The 20,120-nt window shown below is 41.1% G+C and overlaps 1 protein-coding gene across 3 annotated transcripts in view; it reads left to right on the forward strand.

Annotated features, from left to right (window-relative positions):
- The first annotated feature begins 3,042 nt into the window (after positions 1-3,042).
- The window catches only part of scn4ab (sodium channel, voltage-gated, type IV, alpha, b), a 28,335-nt gene continuing 11,257 nt past the window's right edge, over positions 3,043-20,120 (forward strand). The window contains exons 1-18 of one of the 3 annotated variants that reach the window (XM_062408414.1): positions 3,043-3,180; positions 11,546-11,734; positions 11,921-12,058; positions 12,191-12,309; positions 12,553-12,642; positions 12,777-12,905; positions 13,048-13,139; positions 13,892-14,176; positions 14,257-14,320; positions 14,434-14,575; positions 14,663-14,860; positions 15,003-15,087; positions 15,382-15,620; positions 15,742-15,813; positions 15,902-16,003; positions 16,088-16,444; positions 16,537-16,732; positions 16,870-17,078. In XM_062408414.1, coding sequence (XP_062264398.1) covers positions 11,603-11,734; positions 11,921-12,058; positions 12,191-12,309; positions 12,553-12,642; positions 12,777-12,905; positions 13,048-13,139; positions 13,892-14,176; positions 14,257-14,320; positions 14,434-14,575; positions 14,663-14,860; positions 15,003-15,087; positions 15,382-15,620; positions 15,742-15,813; positions 15,902-16,003; positions 16,088-16,444; positions 16,537-16,732; positions 16,870-17,078 — 2,649 coding nt within the window. In that variant the 5' untranslated portion in view covers positions 3,043-3,180; positions 11,546-11,602. Of the gene's footprint in view, positions 3,181-11,545; positions 11,735-11,920; positions 12,059-12,190; positions 12,310-12,484; positions 12,643-12,776; positions 12,906-13,047; positions 13,140-13,891; positions 14,177-14,256; positions 14,321-14,433; positions 14,576-14,662; positions 14,861-15,002; positions 15,088-15,381; positions 15,621-15,741; positions 15,814-15,901; positions 16,004-16,087; positions 16,445-16,536; positions 16,733-16,869; positions 17,079-20,120 lie in introns of those variants that run through there. The other 2 variants (XM_062408413.1, XM_062408412.1) reach the window with 2 other exon arrangements.

The raw sequence follows: 20,120 nt of genomic DNA on the forward strand, positions 1-20,120 counted from the left end.
TATCCAACTTCAATAACAACCCCGACAACAATAGACCGGACAAAGAAATTATTCAACTCCTTACCATCTGCCTCAACAATAACGACTTTTCATTCAATAACAAACAATTCCTGCAAATCCACGGAACGGCCATGGGTCAGCGATACGCCCCGTCATATGCAAACATTTACCTGAGCGAGTGGGAGCGAGAGGCATTGGCCAAGTGCACCCACAAACCCCTCACCTACCTCAGATTTTTAGATGACATTTTTGGAATATGGCAACATGACATTTCTTTATTTTCTGATTTCATTGACACATTAAATAGCCACCATCAGTCTATTAAAGTTAAGTACATCATAGATCCACTACAAGTTAATTTTTTAGATACAACTTTTTTTTGACCGGTCAAAAAACTTGTCATACTCACAACTACTTACCAAAGTTTACTTTAAAACAACAGACACACACGCCCTTCTCCATAAAACTAGCTATCATCCGAAACACACATTTAAAGGCATTATTAAATCTCAAATCATCCGTTTTCACAGAATATCATCCCGTGTAATGGACCTGCATTCTTCCATCTCCATCCTATTTTGTAGTCTCAGGTCTAGGGGCTACTCCAAACGCTTCCTCCGCCATATCAAGACCAGCACTTTGGCGTCTCTCGCTCCCACTCGCTCCATTCCCCGGATTGCTCCACCCCGTGTCCCGGTACCATTCATATCTACCTTCTCACATAGAATCAAAGGTTTACATAACATCATCAAACAGAACTTCATTCATACTCAAACCCTACAGCCGGCTTTCCAAAATCACGTCATCATATCAGCTTACAGGAAAAACAAAAACCTCCACAGTTTACTAATAAGGTCAAAATACTCTGATAACAAACCACCAACACAAACACAATACCACACACACTATAAAAACAGAAAATTTATTTCAAACCCTCACAGCAATACAGCATTCCCCACATTAGGTACATTTACACTCCACACCACCAACGTCATTTACATCATTACATGCACCACCTGCAATAAACATTATATCGGGGAAACAAAACACTCCATACTCACCCGATTAAAACAACACATATATAACATTGGGGAAGGCAAGTTAACCACCCCCCTCATTAACCATTTTCAGCTCCACTCCGTCAATAATCTTATAATCTCTGGTCTAGAATCAGAAGACCATTGGACCATTGGGCAGAGAAAGAGGACAGAAAAATTATGGATTTTTAAATTAGGTACAATCACGCCAACAGGCCTCAATGACAATTAAGTACACTCACAGGACACCCACCCGACAATCAGTTTAAATTTCCCTCTCATGTAGTCTTTCTTATCAGCTCCCCCGTGTTTTCCCCTTTCCCCCTCCCCCCTTTTGTTTTTTTTCCCTCTACAACCAGCCGTGCTGCCTGGGTCCACTCAGGCCCCCCAAGGCACCACTTTAACACACATGCCTCGGGGGGAATCGAACTAGGATTCTCTGAGCCAGGGGCGTCATCTCTGCCACTACACCATTATTCATTTTACAATTTTGTTTCCATAAATCCCCATTTTTCATTAGTCTATGTTACTCCAGTATTAAAATACCACCTTCATAGATAAAATTAATGCCCAACCAGGTCTACTTAGTTTTTTAATTTAATTTTCCTCCATAAAATTTAGACAGAATGACGCCCAACAAATACTCCAACCCAGGCAGCAACCGTATTCATCCTTTCTCTGTCCCATGGTCCTTGCAGACGTGCTCTGCCTGGGGATCATACCCTGGTCCCCCGTTAGAGGGAGCGGAGCTCCTCCAACCTTGCCACCACTTTAAGATCAATAGGCCAGTGCAAATAAACCATACTCATGAACCCTGAACTCTAACCCTAACCCTAACCCTAACCCTAACCCTTTGACTCCCTAGTCCAAACTTCCCAGTCGTCGGGTGAAGCGGGGGGGAGTCATCGAGATAGATGTTCTAAACCTAACTCTACTCCAATGTGCTTTCATTCCTTATCCTAACCCTAACCTTGAAGGAAGGCAATAAATACCCTGAAATACCCCACCCAACTTGGTATAAAATGGTATATGTAGAGGACAGGAAATCCCCAAAACATACGTTACTGGAGCTTGTGATCTGGATCCAATAAAATATAAATGCTATAGTAGTTGGTTGCACACTTAAATTGGAGAGTATAATGGGAATCTGTGATGGAGCCAAGGAACCAGGAAATTCAGCAAAGGGGAGGAGCTAGAGTGGATATAAAAATGAGTGCGATGCCTTATCCAGTCTCAGACAGGCACAATGGTCTACCGGAGAAGGATCAGGGAAACAAGCTCTCACAGAGACCCACCGTGGCTGTTACATGACTAATTGACATACTTACCTGCCCTCGCCTGAAGAAGAAACAAACGTTTCGAAACGTCGCGACAGGGCTTCCAGACTAAATCAAAATTGACTTATACTTACCTGACTAAGCCACGAACCCTCCCTCGGACGAGTGGAGTGAAATAGCATAATACATGCGTTATTACTGTTCGATATCTTTATATTCAGCTTCTTTATTGTAAATAGTCCACGTATCTGTATTTTCAGCGTGTTATAACCGTATTATTATCAGCTTAGGAGCACCACCAGAGGTCCTTGGAAGATCCGTGCACTACAGTGGTCCTGTTAAGTCAAGTCCTGGATATTATCGTCTTCACCTAACCCTAACCCTTATTGGGGATATGTGAAAATGGAGAGTATAGAGGATGTGCGTGGGCCATTGCATTGCCTTTGGCTAAGATTTCAACTGCCCAGTCGTCAGATGTTATCCTATCTTTCCCTATTTTGATTTTATATAATTGTGCATATACCACTTATTTTGCTTGTTCTGTATCACTCTCCTATAATATAAATTCTAACTGCTTATATTTACCATTTACGAGTCAACTTGGTTTTCCAATACCCACTTAACTTAGGTATAAGGGAGTTTAATGAATAGTACTGGTGGGAACAAGTGTGTGTGAATGTGTGCGGGTTTGAGATGACACTCTATCTGACCTCTCATGTTTCAGTCCAGCAGGCAACGAAGGCGAGGCCAGCAAACACGAGTGGAATAGAGACAGACACTTATAGTGAGAGACAGACAGGTGGACAGACAGGTTTCTTACACTCTGATGTTTATGTGAATATTTTGGGAAGATACAACAGAAACAGGTCAGTGTGAACCATCAAATGTTCCTGTGATTGATTAACTGTGTGAATCTGTAATGATGTAGCTAACTATTTTTTATTATATGTGAGTTTACATGACAATATACCGCTATATATATATATATATATATATATATAAATGGGAATGCATATGAGTAAGTGTGAGTGTCAATATGTAATTAAGGAAATGATTATCACATTGCTACCTTCAGCTTAGCTTGGCAGGTATTTTATGATGTGATGGGTCGTGACCCAGGAAGATTGGTGGATTATCACATATATGTGACTACTGAATATATATGTGTTACAGCAGTGATGACAGTGAAGCTAACAGTTAGCTTAGCATCTGCAAAAAGATCTTAACTAAAATTTGTCAGCTGGCATTCAATTAATCGACAGGCAACTCCCGTTGTTTGCTTTATTTTACAACAAGGGACTTTACCTCATTAAAAAAATACGTCTGATTAAATGTTTCGTGTTTTTAATAATTTAGTCAAATGACAAGTACTTTTTCATTTTAAAACTGTTTAGAAGACGATCAGTTTCATCACTTCGGTTTCTTAAAAGATGACTGTCTGAAAATTATATATTTTTATCGACATCAAATAAATATTTTATAAACATTAAGTCATCAGATGGTGATAAACATTGATCTATATACTGATCAGTCACACTGATTCTGGAGAAACTTTGCTGACCATTTGATGGTTGAAGCTGAAGTTTGTTTCCATAAGTAAAAAATATAATATGGTTATTTGAATAAATGTTTATGAAGCAGTTGAAGTGTTTGTTCAATGATCAACCTTTTCAAGTGTTGATTAATCAAAGTGTATGTAGAATGATTTCAGGCATCAGGATTTTATCTGGACAGTCACAATGTGACTAATCCTTACCCAGATTGAGCTGATTGGACGAAAGCTCAGGATGAGACACTACTCAGACTCTCGACTGTCACAGAATTTAATTTCACACAGTCATCATATGAAACTTGATCAAACTGGAATCCAGTTGAGCTTTACCCCATCTCAGTTTAATCTGTCTTTCGATTTAGGAAACTGTTTTCACTGCACACAAACAGACAAATGATTTAATGATTTGAAAAGTCATCACTCCCTGTTAAAGCCCTATGAGACGAATTGTAATTTGTGAATATGGGCTATACAAATCAAATTTGATTGATTGATTTGATCATGGTTTTCAGTAATATTTAGAGGAACACTGGCATAACAGTGAAAATAGATTCCACTAAAATGAATTTTCAGGAAAAAAGAACCTGATGTTTCATCTTAGAAAGTATAGATGAAGTTTTTCATTTATTACTAAGACATTTTCAGATCAGAGCAGGTTCACACTAAGCACATGTTACCGGTGTGAAAGAGTCCAGTCCGCTCTGCATCTGCCAATCGACTGGTTACTCCTCACTGCGAGGGACAGCTGCCACTCTAAATCACAACTGTTTGCTGTCCTGACTCCTACATGGTTGAACACACTACACATTGAATTCAGAACAGAAAGTCTACACATCTTCCACTGCAGACTAAAGACACATCTCTTCAGACTAAACCCTGAATAAAAAAATACATAATAATAAAAAAATACATATTTAGTAGCACTTATAAGTCACTTATATGTAGTACTTTGGAGTTTGTTTTTTTCGAAGATAATTGTACTTTCTAGATTCTTGTTCTGGGTTTCTTCCCTCATAGTTGATGCACTTATTGTAAGTCGCTTTGGATAAAAGCAGCAACTAAATGAAATGTTATGTAATGTCTGGAGAAGTCATAATGAACGTGATGCTGCTGTAACATCAGCTATCACCACTTTGGTGGTGGGTCGGTGATGGTGTGAGGAGGCAGATTCTGCAAGGGTCACACAGACCTCCATGTCATAGCCAACCGTTCCCTGACTGCTGTTACATTACATTACATTATTACATTACATTGCATTTAGCTGATGCTTTTATCCAAAGCGACTTACAATAGGTGCAATCAACCCCGAGGGTACAGACCCACGACGTCAAGAATCAAGAAAGTACAATTTCTTCAAAATTAAGCAAAACTGCAAAGTGCTATAAGTAAGTTAGGTACCAGGATGAAATCTTCAGAGAAATTGTCAGACATTATCCTTGTGCCGTGGCCCCTGGCTTCCTCACAGTGCCCTTGTCACTGTGGTAGCCATGGCACAGCTCCTTACAGGGGCGGTTAACAATGCAAATCACATCGGACAGGCTTTGGGTTATTCTATCCATCAGATGTATCCACCACAGAAATCTGATTGATTTAAAAAAAAACTGAGCTCAGGTTAAATTTTCATATACCCTCAGTACAGGTGTGAACCTCTTTCATAATTTGATTTATCAATTATTGATTTTTAAAATGATACATATTTCACAACAGGTTCAGTCGCTGCCGTTAAAAAATCCAGGACCATCTGAGAGCATGGTTAGGTTAATTTAGGTAGTTTAACTTAGGTTTGGTTAGGGTGGTTAAGTGTTTTGTAATGTTTTGGTATGTTTGTGGTTGAAAATATTGAGCCTAATTAATATACTCTTACTGAATTAATTAACAAATTTCATACAAACAGATGAATTGTGTTATGGTGCATCACAAAACTTTTCTTTTGAGTTTTTCACTCATGGATATTGTATTTTATTAGTTTGCATTAAATGTAGATAAACAAACAATATATCGATCAGAATCATATCAGTATAATTCTACACACACGCACACACATATATATAGTTTTATTTTAGTCCAGCTGACAGAGAGGGAGAGGAAATGCCGATCATCTCTGCATGACTCCAACAACATTCTGCCATCTAGAGTTACACACACACACACACACACACATACAATCACACTGATACACAAACACACAGATGCACATTCACACACACACATGATCAGAGTGCCAGCTGTGGCTCAGGAGGTAGAGAGCGGCTCATCCACTAACCAGAGGGTTGGCGATTTGATCACCGTCTATCCCATTCTGCGGGCTGGAGTGTCCTTGGACAAGAAACTGAAACCCAACTTGCCCCTGACGGCTGTGCTGGCAGTGTATGACTGGTATATGATGGAGATAATGCTACACATAGACGCACTTTATGAATGTGAGGATGACTGGAAGGGAAAGCCAAACTGTGAAGTGTATAAATAATAGCTATATAAATACTGTCATGGAAATTTCAAGGACAAAGTTATACAATTATCTCTCAGTAAGTTTAAGGGTTAGGGTTAGGGTTCTGCAGATGGGCCCAAGATGCAAACCATGAGAAAGCTATTACACAATGAGCAAAAAGCTCTGGAGAATCAATTCATTTATACATGACAAGCTCCCCCTCCAAGATAGCAAAAGGTATCCAACCAGCTTCCTTGGTGCCTGACAGAGTGGTCAGAAATCCTGTCTCCATCTCTGTCCCAGACCCCTGGCGTGAGACTTCTGTCTCAGCGATCCTCTATCTACGTTTACAACACACAAAAGTTTCCCAACACACAAACCCCGCCCTGTGAACCCTTTGTGAAGTGACACTGTAGGAGAGATGCCATTAGATCAGTTCCCTGAGCATCACCTTGAAACTCACAGGAACCCATTTGTTCCTACTTCTACACATCTTGTTTGTTCTTCTATTAATCATTACCCAAATACTGAAATTCCTATTACAACACATGCCATTCACCATTTATGCATCTGCACAAAAATACACAGGCACTCAAAGATACACATGGATGTGTGTTGCTGAGACTTTTCTCTCAGTATCAGTAGTATGTGATCCGTTCCATGACTCTGGCTTTCGTTAATTCCTGCTCAGTCACCATGGTAACTTGTGTTTCAGAGCTAGCCTGCTCCATACCAGAAATGACAATTCATTTATTTAATTAACGGCTTAAGCTATCATGTCCCGTATTTTCGGGCCATGATACACCCGCCAGGTGTGCTTTTAATCGATCAGCGTCAAACATATTTCTGTAAAGTACTGCGTTGTACAGCTAAGTACTAATGCAACATATCGTTAGAAAGCTAAGATTCTTTTGATTCCACTGATGTAAACCATTTCAAGATCCGATCACCACAGCCGGTACAATCAACGTCTCAGTTCAGCGTCAGTCAGACCAGAAATTAGAAAAAAGTTGAGGTCACTTACCTAATGACCAGTTTTGTCTCCTTTATATAAAAGTATGATTTTAATTGTTAAATTAGCCTTTTTAGCCTGGTTGGTTACCATGGTTACAAAGGGTCCGTTGGAGTCTCCAAATGGCCTTTGTGGAAAACGCCTAGACATGGCCTCAGGAAAAAATCTGTCAAACATTAATTTTCGTTGGTATTGTTATCAAATTTGAACTTGGGCTAGTCAAGGCTTCATGCTAGGGTCCCATTGTGTTTTCCAGCTCATAGTCCCAGCTATAGTCATCAGCAGGCATCTGTTTACCAAAAATATTCAGGCGAAAATAAAAACCTTCTACTTCACTGTGTGCCAACTGCTATTACTCATGCCAGTAGTACTTTGAGTGATTCTGACTGTTAAGGGGGAAAATTCAGAATGTTACCTTTTAAAAGAGACCAAGACCATGCATGTACTACAAATGGTTCAAGAACAGCTTTCAATTTAATTTGGGTGTCCTCAAACAGGCGTTTTAGGCGAATTTCACTCGCCTCTGTCGGCTGCTGAGAAAGATTAACAGCACGTGAATAAAATTAGTTTGTAATAAATTCTGCAGGCTCTGATACTAATCCTGACATTGAACTGACTTTGTAGATCAGTGCTAAGAATCTTCTCTGCTCTGTCTGTGGGTTCCCTCGCTCCTCATCAGCCTCATCTGTTTAATAAACTCTCACATTCATGGAGTTCAATGATGATCTGTTGATCTGCTGCAGAAAACCAGACCATATATATATATATAGCTTTGTTAGTGTTGTAGTGATTCCTGTGGCCTCTATGAGGTACTGAGACATCAGGGTTTACAGTGTATATGTGTCAATGGCATCACCTTCATCATCATGATGTAAACCAGATGTCCTCACATTCACTTTATCTCTACACATTCCTCCTCCTCTTCCTAATAGTCTTCCTCGACATCACCATCACAAATATCTGATCTAATCATGTGAGTGGCAATCAGTAAAATTGAAAAAAAAAAATTCTGTTGCATTTAACACATGACCACCCGCCTCTTGTTTTGCCTCACCCTTTTTTATTTACCCTGCCCCCTGACCTCAGGTCAAAACATCAGTAAGGAATCAGATTCAATCAACAAGAAAACTAAACAATCAATAATTACTCATAGTTACTGTCTTTTCCAAAAACTGAACTTAGAATAAACAAATTTTAGAACTTTTAAACACCACCTGACCTCATCACACACACTCACATACACACACACACACACACACACCTCCTCCTGGAGAGGATATAGATCTGGACCTGATCAGGAGAAGATGAGTCTGAAAAACATCATCAGGGAAAACAGACAGGAATCAAGTGTGAGTTTGTGTGTGTGTGAACTTTTACGTATCGTATTCGATTTGTGAGGACCATTTTGAGCATAGACCTAATGGAACAACGCATTTTTGGAAAGTGAGGAACTTTGTCAAGGGGCTGTGTGAGGGTTAAGACTCTGTTATTAGGTTAGGGTTAGGTTTACATTTGGGTTAGGGTCAGGCATTTGGTTGTGATTGTTAAGTATAACCCATACTGGCAAATGCATTGGGACTGTCCTCACTAAGATAGGGTTAGTAAAAGAGTCTGTGTGTGGGGGGGAGGGGGGGTGGAATGAGCTGGATCATCGTACTCTGTAACTTTACACTGGAGGGTCAAACTGAAGACCTGCAACAGCTGCTGCCATAGTGACGGATAGGGTGGGGTCAAATCTGGCACCATACACAAGTGTGTGTGTGTGTGTGTGTGTGTGTGTGTGTGCACACTGCTGGGAACTTTTCAGGAAACTTCTCAGACTTGTGAATCTGAATTTGTATGTTTGTCATTACAGTTACACTTTTACACATTTAATGTACAAAACGTTAATGTGTTGTACTTTTAAAGGTTCAATATGTAGAATGTAGTGACACCTAGTGGTGAAGGGTCAAGTTGCAGCTGAATACCCCCCGCCCCACCCCCCCCCCCCTTCCAAACATGACAGAGAACCTGTGATAGCTTCAGTCGTCATAGAAACTCAAAAGATTTAATTTGTCCATTCTGGGCTACTGAAAAAACATGGCTGCCTCCATATATAGGAACTGCTTCTGATGTAAATATATAGTATGTTGATATAAAGTAAGTAAATATACAGGATTTAAATATAAAGTTTGTAAATATTGAATTGGATTGGATTCAAATTTGTTGTCATTACACAGAGTACAAGTACAGAGGCATCGAAATGGAAAGAAGGTTGAAAGATTACAGCATAACATGAGGGGAGGGAGGAGAGAAAAACAGTCCCCAGACTATGCTCCTACAGGAGTACAGTGTGGGAACAGGAAAAAAACACCTCAGCACATAAGCACATACATTTTAAACATGACTTGCAATGGGGAGGGGGGATGGAGGTATGCCAGTGACTGGGTGTTCTGAGCCCAGCCAGTTGGAGGATGGAGGTAAACCAGCACAGACAAGCAGCTATCTGGTCCTGCAGCCGCGAGGCGCTGGTCACAGACCTGCCTGTCAAACTGGGGGTACGAAGCAGGCGAAGGCGTGGGATGGGGGGTGTGGGGGATTCATATCTGTGTGTTATATGTTTGTGTGTATTTGTGTAAGGTTTGTGTATAAGTAGGCCTGGGTTGTTGCCTTCCCCTAGGCCACAATCAGACAGATTCTCAGTTCGCAAGATTGTCATTGCCATGGAGACAGCCTTGATAGGGTCCGAGACAGGGACAACAATCCACAGGTGTCTGTGGGAAGGGGGGGGGGGGGTGCAAGAGAGTCTCACTCTTCAGGGCAGTTGTTGTTCCAGCAACGGCCTGGGCCAGGCCCGTGCTGGTTGGGGGGGCCGAAAACAGATAAGATTGGGATTGTTTGGACTTGCAAGTAGCCGCATTCCAATTTGCGCGTCTACTCTATCTCCACTTTCACCGATTTTTCCAACAGATCTCCGAATCGATCATCAATCATGAGGGGCAGCCTTAGGGGGCTTTTGACAGCTGTCCCCGTTTAATTTATTTTCCGATAAAGCAGGTCAACGCCTGATCCAATCAGCAGAAAGCCTGTTATCATGGTTCCGAACAGGTAGATGTCTTCAACGTCCTCCACGGAAAGGGCCGCTAGGCACACAACACGCCACTTCTTCCACGCGTATATCGAGTAACCAGCTGCGAAAGTCCCGGCAGGACAGACAGGTTCCCCCGAACCCAAGTTCCTCGTCGAGAAGATGGTGTCAATTGCGCTGAGAGACCAACTGATCAAATCCATGATTTTAACTTCGTAGAGCGGTGCGGAGAGCGTCTCAAGTATAGGACAAAAAAAGACAAGACGAAAGTAGCCAAGCAGGGAAGGTTAGGGGGAGGAGAGGGAGAGAAAAAATGCGACCGCCTTCGAAGAGAGCCAAGAGAGAATAAGTATGAAGTATTTATGTATAAAGGGCCAATTCTTGGGAAAAGAAAACAACAATTTGAACAATTAAATTGAAACACACTGATGTTCTCTGTTATACATGGCATCTGTTGCACTAGTGTCCGTCCTGGGAGACGGATCCTCACGTGTCTCTGAGGTTTCTACCTTCTTTACCTGTTAAAAGTTTTTTTGCATTATTTCATGACTTATGTTGAGGGTGAAGAACAGAAGATGTTTCACCTTGTTAAAGCCTTCTGAGACAAATTGTGATTTTTGAATATGGGCTATACAAAAAAAATCTATGGATGATGATTTGAAAAAATCACTGGGATTATTTTATATTCTGCCAAAATATCCTTTCACCTAAATCTTCACACTCTAAACTTTAATGTTTTAAACTTTTAATGTTTAAGTTTTATTGTTCTACACTTGTTATGTTAAACTTTTAATTAATCTTCACATTTATTGTTGAAAATGTGTATTTTTTTCCACTTAAAGTTTAAATATTTGAATGTTTTATACTATTAATGCAGATTTATTTTGTGAAACTTTGCAAATTTGGAAAAATTTTGATATTCAGGTTTTTTCTTTTTGTAGCTATATATATTTGTTCAGGTGTGTTATATCTTCATTGGTTTTATATTTTCTGCATTGATTGATTTTATTTTCATTTCTGTTTTATTCATTTGTTTTATAGCTATTTGTTTGTGAAACCTTTTTTTCACCTTGTTCACTAATATCCTAGTTGGTTACACTTTTATTTCTTTGTTTCAATTTAAATATATATATTTTTTTGTGTCTCATATTTAACTTCCTGTCTTTATGTAGTTTCCTGTCCAGTCGCTCTCCGAAGGTGGGGTTCAGGCAGTGCTGCATAATGTCAGGATGGCACCTATGCTGCCCCCTCTTGGCGTGGAAGTCTTTAAACGCTTTACACCTGCTTCACTAGAGGAAATCCAACAGCGACATGAAGCTGAAGAGAAAGAGGATCAGAAAAGGAAGGAAAAAAACATTGAGGTATGATAAATAAATAAATACACTTACTTAACATTATACTGTAAATTGATATGTGAATAATTGAACAAATGTGACTGCTGGATGACATTAACCCTCTTGGACCTGACACATGATGCGATTAGGAAAAACAGAAGAGCCTCAGAATTAGCTGAAATGTTTCTGATATGCAGCCTCTCTCACTGACAGGTAGCGGAGGAAGATCTTCCTAAACCAGCAAGTGACCTTGAGGCTGGGAAAACCCTACCATTCATCTATGGAGAACCCCCCGCTGGGCTCCTCAACAGCCCATTGGAGGATCTGGATCCCTTCTATCAATCACACAAGGTTTCTGTTGAGATAGATCATGTGATGAGGTCATAAAGGTTACAGTCATAGCTGTTGTTTTTTCTTTAGTCATTCACAGTGCTTTTGTTTTGTTGATTTAATAAAGTTCTTTTGTATGTTCTCTGTCTGCAGACGTTCATCGTGCTCAGTAGAGGAAACATCATCTACAGGTTTAATGCTGAACCCGCCTGTTTCCTACTTAGTCCATTCAGTCGTTTGAGAACCTTCGCCATTAGGATCCTCATCCATTCATATCCTTTGTGGTGTCACACATCTGTGTTCTTCATTTTAACAAAAAAAGTGAATTTTTTTTTTAAAGAATCAAAAGCTATTCACCATCAGCCAACCAGGAAGCAGTGCCGGGGGATTTCATTGTTGCACCTGAAGAATATACAGATAACTTTGATTGTATCTGGATCGATAGCTGTGCCACGAATTGATCAAACAGGATATTGATCAATTATCATCTGATCATGTTCCTTAAAATAGAAAACTTTATTCAGCTTATTCATCATGATGACGATTATGACAAACTGTGCTTTCATGACGATGAGTGATCCGCCGCCTTGGAGCAAGACTGTGGAGTGAGATACACACCTACACACACACACACACACAACCCCCCCCCCCCCACACACACACACACACACGCACACACACACACACACAGGCAAACACAGTATATTTTGACATTTTAAGTTTTTGTTTTGTGTAACAGATACGTGTTTACATTCATCTACACGTTTGAGGCAACAATCAAAGTTTTGTCACGAGGATTCTGCGTCGGAGACTTCACCTTCCTCAGAGACCCCTGGAACTGGCTCGACTTCATGGTCATCAGCATGGCGTAAGCAAGAATAACATTCCTGATCGGAAGCACACCCATGATGATGATGGTTATGTGATAATGAGGAAGATGATGGTGGTGTTGGTGATGATGATGGTGATGATGAAGATGATGATGTCTTGATGACGTGTCTGTGTTTCAGATATCTGACAGAGTTCGTAGATTTGGGAAACGTTTCTGCGTTGCGAACGTTCAGAGTTCTTCGAGCACTGAAGACCATCACAGTCATCCCTGGTTAGTTAGTGATTAACATTTTATGGTGAATTTAACAACTTCTGACTTCCTTAAAGAGCTTGTTCACACAAAAGTGAAAATTCACTGATTCTCTACTCTGTGCTATGATGGAGGGGGGGTGAAGTGTTCCACAAAACACTTTGGAGTATCAGGGATAAACATCATTGCAGCAGTACTCAATACAATTGAAGTAAATGTTTCAAGTTCAGCTCAAGGTGTCTTTGACTTGATGCAGCGCTGACTTAACGTGATGCATGGTGGTTAGAATTTTTGTCTGACTTCATTCAGCACGTCACCAGGTCATGTGACTTTAAAACATGGCAGGAGCAAGCCAGCTGCAGTCAGACCGTCTCTTTCAGCTACAGCTTGGAGTTGCTTCTCTCTCACAACTCTGCTCTGTTTGCCTGAAGGCTTCACTGACATGCAATTTTCAGCAGAAACAAAGTTTCAGTCAACTTTGATGTTCATTGATATTTGTTCAGAAACACAAGGATTTCCAAAACATCTGTTTTATTTGCATTGAAAAAAGCAAGCACTGCAAAATCACTGATGTTACAAGAAGAACAAAAAGTCAGACTTGACATCTGCATCGTTTCACTCTCCCTTACAGCCGCTGACAGGTCATGTCGGTAATATCAGGTCAGACACAGCCAGACCAAGTCCGAGTCAAACACACCTTCAGTCTCTTTTGATTAGTTGTTGATTTTTCATTATCTGATTGGTCGGTGAGTATTATCCTGCCCCCTCCTCAGGTCTAAAGACGATTGTCGGAGCTCTCATCCAATCAGTGAAGAAGCTTGCTGATGTCATGATCCTGACGGTGTTCTGCCTCAGTGTCTTTGCTCTGATCGGTCTTCAGCTCTTCATGGGAAACCTGAGACAGAAATGTGTCCTGATACCTCCGTTGCTTAGGAGCAACTCTTCTGATGTTGATCCTAAAACCTTTTACCTTGGTAACATCACCCTCAGCAACCAAACCTGTGGCAATGACACAGGAACCAGCTACTTTGATTTCTATGAGTATATCAACAACCCAGGTCTGAATTATTGACTTGACAAAAAACCTTTTTCATCAAAAATTTTTTGTACTTCATGTTTGTCTTTTTATTTCGGACAGAAAATCATTACTTCCTTCCTGGAAACATGGATGCTCTGCTCTGTGGAAACAGTTCTGATGCAGGGTACGTTACCATGATGATGATAGTGATGGTGGTGACACTGATAATATTGATGAGGAAGATTTTTAGGATATGAATGAGGTGATGATGATAGTCATTCATGATGATGTGATCAGGGTCTGTCCCGAGGGTTTCATGTGTCTGAAAACGGGTAGAAATCCAAACTACGGTTACACCAGCTATGACTCGTTTGGTTGGGCATTTCTGGCTCTGTTCAGACTCATGACCCAGGACTTCTGGGAAAATCTCTTCATGCTGGTAAGTAAGCAGTGCAGATTAGAGAGTCGTCATCCCTGGTTACAACTCTCACCTGTTGCTCTATCTCAACTGTCTCTCTCTCTTCAGACATTGAGAGCAGCAGGTAAAATCTACATGATCTTCTTTGTGTTCGTCATCTTCCTGGGCTCGTTTTACCTCATTAACCTGATCCTGGCGGTGGTTGCAATGGCGTACGCTGAGCAGAATAAGGCCACGCTTTCTGAGGCAAAACGCAAAGAGGAGGAGTACGCTGAGATCGTGGAAGCGCTGAAGAAGAGAGACGAGGTCGTCAGAGCTGACGGACTAACACAAACAACATGAATGAAGAGTGAAACACATTGAAACATAAAAAGACTCAACATAGATACAACATTGATACAACAGAGATACAATGTAAATATCACTTTTATTAACACTGTTGTTGCAGGAGGCGGCCTGCATTGCGGTGCTTTCAGAATCACACAACCCAAATGCAACGCAGAGTCATGATCAAGACCACACTGCCATAGAAGGTACCGCACACACAAACACACACTGTCTGTTAGATCCTTGAATCAAACTCTTTAGAACTCTAGATCTTTGTTTGTGTTTTTTTTGTTTTTTTCTTTGTTGCTTGTTTGGTTGTAATTGTTGACTTTTATTTTCCCATCAGTCACCACAGTGTAGATTATGATGGAGGGAATGTAGCACAGAACCCTGAGTGATGGTGGGAACAAAGATAATTGATGAACCTCATGTTTCATCAAGTCCGGAGGTCAAGTTACTCTTGAGTTAGGATAAGACTTTCAAACGTTATCATATTTCAGATTTTGAGGATGACCAGAGGCCGTGTCCCGTGTGTTGGTATGCCTTCGCTGATGTCTTCTTGAAGTGGAACTGCTGCAGCTGCTGGAGGTGGCTGAAACAGCGGCTCCACACCATCGTCATGGACCCGTTTGTTGACCTCGGCATCACCATGTGCATCGTTCTCAACACGGTCTTCATGGCCTTGGAGCATTATCCAATGACGGAGGAGTTTGAGGAGCTGCTGAGCATCGGGAACCTGGTGAGTGAAGAAAAGTCCTGACATTGCGCATCACATAACCACAGCTGTTTGAAGGCAGCAGGTTTCATCAGTCACCAGAGTCATGATATCAGAGTCACCCTGTTGACCTCTGATGCTACAGGTTTTCACAGGGATCTTCACAGCTGAGATGGTCTTCAAACTTCTGGCCATGGACCCATATTACTACTTTCAGGTCAGACTTCCTGTCTGTTCGGCTTAGTGATGCTGAGTGGCAACTGTTAACATGTTCATGAGTGTCTTCTCTGCTGTCATGGAAACAGGTGGGCTGGAACATCTTTGACAGCATCATTGTCACAATGAGTCTGGCGGAGCTCGGACTGGCTGATGTTCAGGGCCTGTCTGTGCTGCGCTCATTCCGATTGGTCAGTGGGATTTCATCGTTACCTGTCTTTGTTCTTATCTCCTCACCCTGCTCTCACTTGTTTTGCTCCCTGTCTTGTGTCCAGATGCGAGTCTTTAAGCTGGCCAAGTCGTGGCCAACCCTCAACATGCTGATTAAGATCATCGGGAACTCTGTGGGGGCTCTGGGGAACCTGACCCTGGTTCTAGCGATCATTGTTTTCATCTTTGCCGTCGTCGGTATGCAGCTGTTTGGGAAGAACTACAAAGATTGTGTCTGTCGCATCGCGGAGGACTGTGAACTTCCTCGTTGGCACATGAACGACTTTTTCCACGCATTCCTCATCATCTTTAGAGTCCTGTGTGGAGAGTGGATCGAGACCATGTGGGACTGCATGGAGGTCTCAGGTCAGGCCATGTGTCTGATTGTCTTTATGATGGTCATGGTCCTCGGAAACCTAGTGGTGAGTCACTGCAAGCGGTAAGTTAACCTGAGGTACTGAATTGCTTCCAGGTCTGGTTTCAGGGCCTGAATATTTTCCTGGTCTGGTTTCAGGTCCTGAATCTGTTCCTGGCCCTGCTGCTTAGCTCTTTCAGTGGAGATAATCTGGCAGCTCCAGAAGATGAAGGAGAAAACAATTTGCAGATTGCAATGAATCGGATTAACAGGGCTGTGTCCTGGACAAGGTCTAGGATTGTGGAGCATATCAGGACTCTGATGGGGAAGAAGAACCATGAACAAGAACAAATCGGTAGGGTTAAGTTTACCAGACCAGGAACTTTTATGAATTTTTCATCCATTTATGTTTGTTGTAGTTTAACATTAACGTTTATTTTTTGGTCCAGGTGTTTAAAAAAATGACGTAGACTTTTTATAATTACTTTACAGGAGTTGATGGTGAAGATGATAACAAGATCTCAAAGGAGATTTTACCTTTAACCTCTGTGACTTCAGACCAACAACTGTCAGAGATAAACAGCCTCAGCTGTAATCATGACAATGTGAGGGTGCCCATTGCCAAGGCAGAGTCGGAATCTGAGACATCTGAAAGTGAAGATGAGGAGGGTGACGAGGAAGAGAAAGAAAACCATTCCCAAGTAAATTTATGTTTGCTCAATGTTCTATAGGAAATCCGCAAATAACACCAGAAAGTTGTATTGTATATTTGATGCAGCCGAGAGGTTGATGATGTTGTAGAAGTTGTTGATGATGAAGGAAGGATTCCGAGGACCCAGTACTTTCAGTGTAACACACAGCCAATAGTGAAATCTCACTTGCAGTGGTCGAAAGCACACATATTACGGGAGTTTGGTTCCACCCATGACTTCAGGTTAAACACATCCCACATGGGATTTCTGACTATAACGGCACATTTTTGTGTCTGAGGACTAAGATAAGTTTAATCAAAAGTCATTCCATCTGAATCCATTCATCAGCTGGTCAGAAACAATCCCCTAGGTCAAAGGTCATACCCAAAAGGTAGTGAGTAAATAAAATAACCGTTTTGAGGACTCTCTGAGAATGTCTGAGAGTCCAAAAGACAGGCATCATCAATCTAAGCCTGTCATTATGTTTTAAGCACACATACCAACATGTTTTAGTCCAATCAATACATGACAGTTGCAGTGCAAGGGGAAATATGGATATAGAAATAAAAATAGAAATATTATATACAATAATGTAGAACTAATGGTATACATACACAAGTCTGTATAAACATTGTTTTGCAATATAGAGAGGGGGATACGGTTATGTTATTGTGCAATTTGTTCATTCTTTGTAATATACAGAGGGCAAAATGTGCAGCATTTCTTTCCTGAAATATAGTTGTCAGTATTTTGACTGAAGGTGATGTCTGATGGCACAGAGGAGCAGGTGCTTTGAGGCTGGATGAGTCGGAGCTGCCTCAGCTCAGCAGAGAGGAGAAGAGAGGGCTCGGCCATGATGGCTTTTAGTTTTCCACTCTTCTCAGTCATGGCCTCCACACAGATCCATCTCCCCCTCAGAGCTGTTTGTTGGTGCCACAGCTCGTGATGCCAACTCCCGAACACCAGAGCAAAGAATATGACACAGGCCACTACTGACCCTAACCATAACATTACATCCATAGCAGCCTAATGCACCCGTTCAAATACCTGAGCCTCAGAAAAACACTCCTGCCCTGTCCCTTCCTGTTCAGGTACACAGTGTTTTCTGACCAGTGAAGTTTGTTATTTGAATGCGTCCCCAGATGAAGCGATGGGAGGATGGGAAGGTGAGAGGAGTGTGGTGGGGTACGATGAGGGGATGGGAGGGGAGGTACACCTGTTCAATAAAAATGAAGTGTCAGCTAAATTGCAGTCATGGTATGGACACATCATGTCCCCGATAAAGAATGTGTCTCTGGGCTGGAAGTCTCCGCTGCTCAAACATGTGGTGTGTCACCGCAGGCATGTTTACATGGAGCTCGGAGACACAGGAGACTTGAACCGGTTTAAATATGTGTTGTTTCTACAACGGAAACTATCAAGTTTTCTGTGTAGGACATTTAATCCGATGAGGAGCGACGAGGTTTTTCAAAACTTTTGAATATTGCTGTTGTAGGGGAGAGCAGGGTAATGTGGGACATTTTTTACATTTGCTCCCCTCTAGGCGAGCTCAAATGATATATCAGTCAAATTTACACATTTCCTATTAATTCAGGATGTTTTCTAGAAATAGAAATGATCAGAATGTCTTCAGGACAAAGGGCAGTGAAAATATGATTGTTTAAAAAAAAGTGGTCTTGTGTCTCACACTACCCCAGCTACAGGGTAAAGTGGTCCACTTACTTTTTCCACTTTAAAACTACCATAACAACACATGTTGTAATAGTTAAAATCCTGACAGCTAGATTGACAACCACACATTCCAAAACTAATATCAGACTAGTAACAGAATCATGGGGATTGGTCAATTAAGCACATTTATGATTATTATGATTCATGTGATCTCTAGCTTACCTGCACATTGTGTCTCTGTCCAATTGGCAGGGACAGGGATATTGTTTTTCTCTGCATATTCAAATGCCAGTTCACGGTAACTGGAGCAAGACCATGGAACTGGTCAGCTAGTTGAGGGTTGTCTTATCAATATTTCTATCCCTTTCAGCTTTTCTTAAGGACTTCTTTCCTTCATGACCTCAGCGGCTGCACTCTCCATCTCTGTGAGGAGTGTTTGGCCCCAGGTCGTCTTCCTGGTGTATAGTTTCCTGGCATGATTGCATTTCTACAATGTTTATGACATTAAAAATAAACATATATAATGTAATATAACACTAAAATATGTTTAAGACTAAACTTAACTTGTGCTTCACAGCCACCATTTTAGAAAAAACATCTCTTAGCAATTCAGGCTAATCTTCAGCTAGCATCAATCACATGGTTTTATATGTTGGAAGTTCACCAACATGTATGACCAGAGGTGTAAAAATTACTGAAATTTTACTCAAGTACAAGTAAAAAGTAGTTAATTTAAAATGTACTTTAAGAAAAAGTTACTTAGTTACTTCCAACAACTTGATAGGGGCTGCTCCTATACAGTGCAAAAAGGGACAAGGGTCATAAATCAAATCCAATAACAGTAATTTTTAATTTTTTATTAAAGGAGAAGCTTTACAAATATAAGTGCAATGACATTAAACATGTCAAACATTAAACATGGCAAAACAGCATTTAAGAACATTTGGGAGGACATGTCAAGACATGAACCACGACAGCTAAAATAAAAAGTTAAGATGCCGCTGTCCCACTGTATATTTGAACTTTTGGTTAAACTCTGGTCCACCTCCAGAGCACTAGTCTACAAACTTCTTGTTGAGTTTGAGCAGCAGCTGATTTTCAAGGTGAGTAGAGCTCATCCGGCCTCTGCAGTGAACAGCATCCAGCACAGAGGCAGAGGCAGGTAGGCCAGTGTTGAGTTTCAGGCAGTGTTCTGCATGAACGTGTTCAATGAACACGTTCATTTTTATGAGAACGCTGAACTGAAGGAAACTTAATGACAAATAATGAATTTGGACGTTGAACACGTTCATATTATCTGAGGTCTAGCTAAAACGTTACGGAATGTTTTCCTTCTCCTGAGAGACGCTGTCTAAATCAAATGCTTGCACCAGGTCGTTG

The sequence above is a fragment of the Platichthys flesus genome, chromosome 16, assembly GCF_949316205.1.
Source record: "Platichthys flesus chromosome 16, fPlaFle2.1, whole genome shotgun sequence".
Lineage (NCBI taxonomy): Eukaryota > Metazoa > Chordata > Actinopteri > Pleuronectiformes > Pleuronectidae > Platichthys > Platichthys flesus.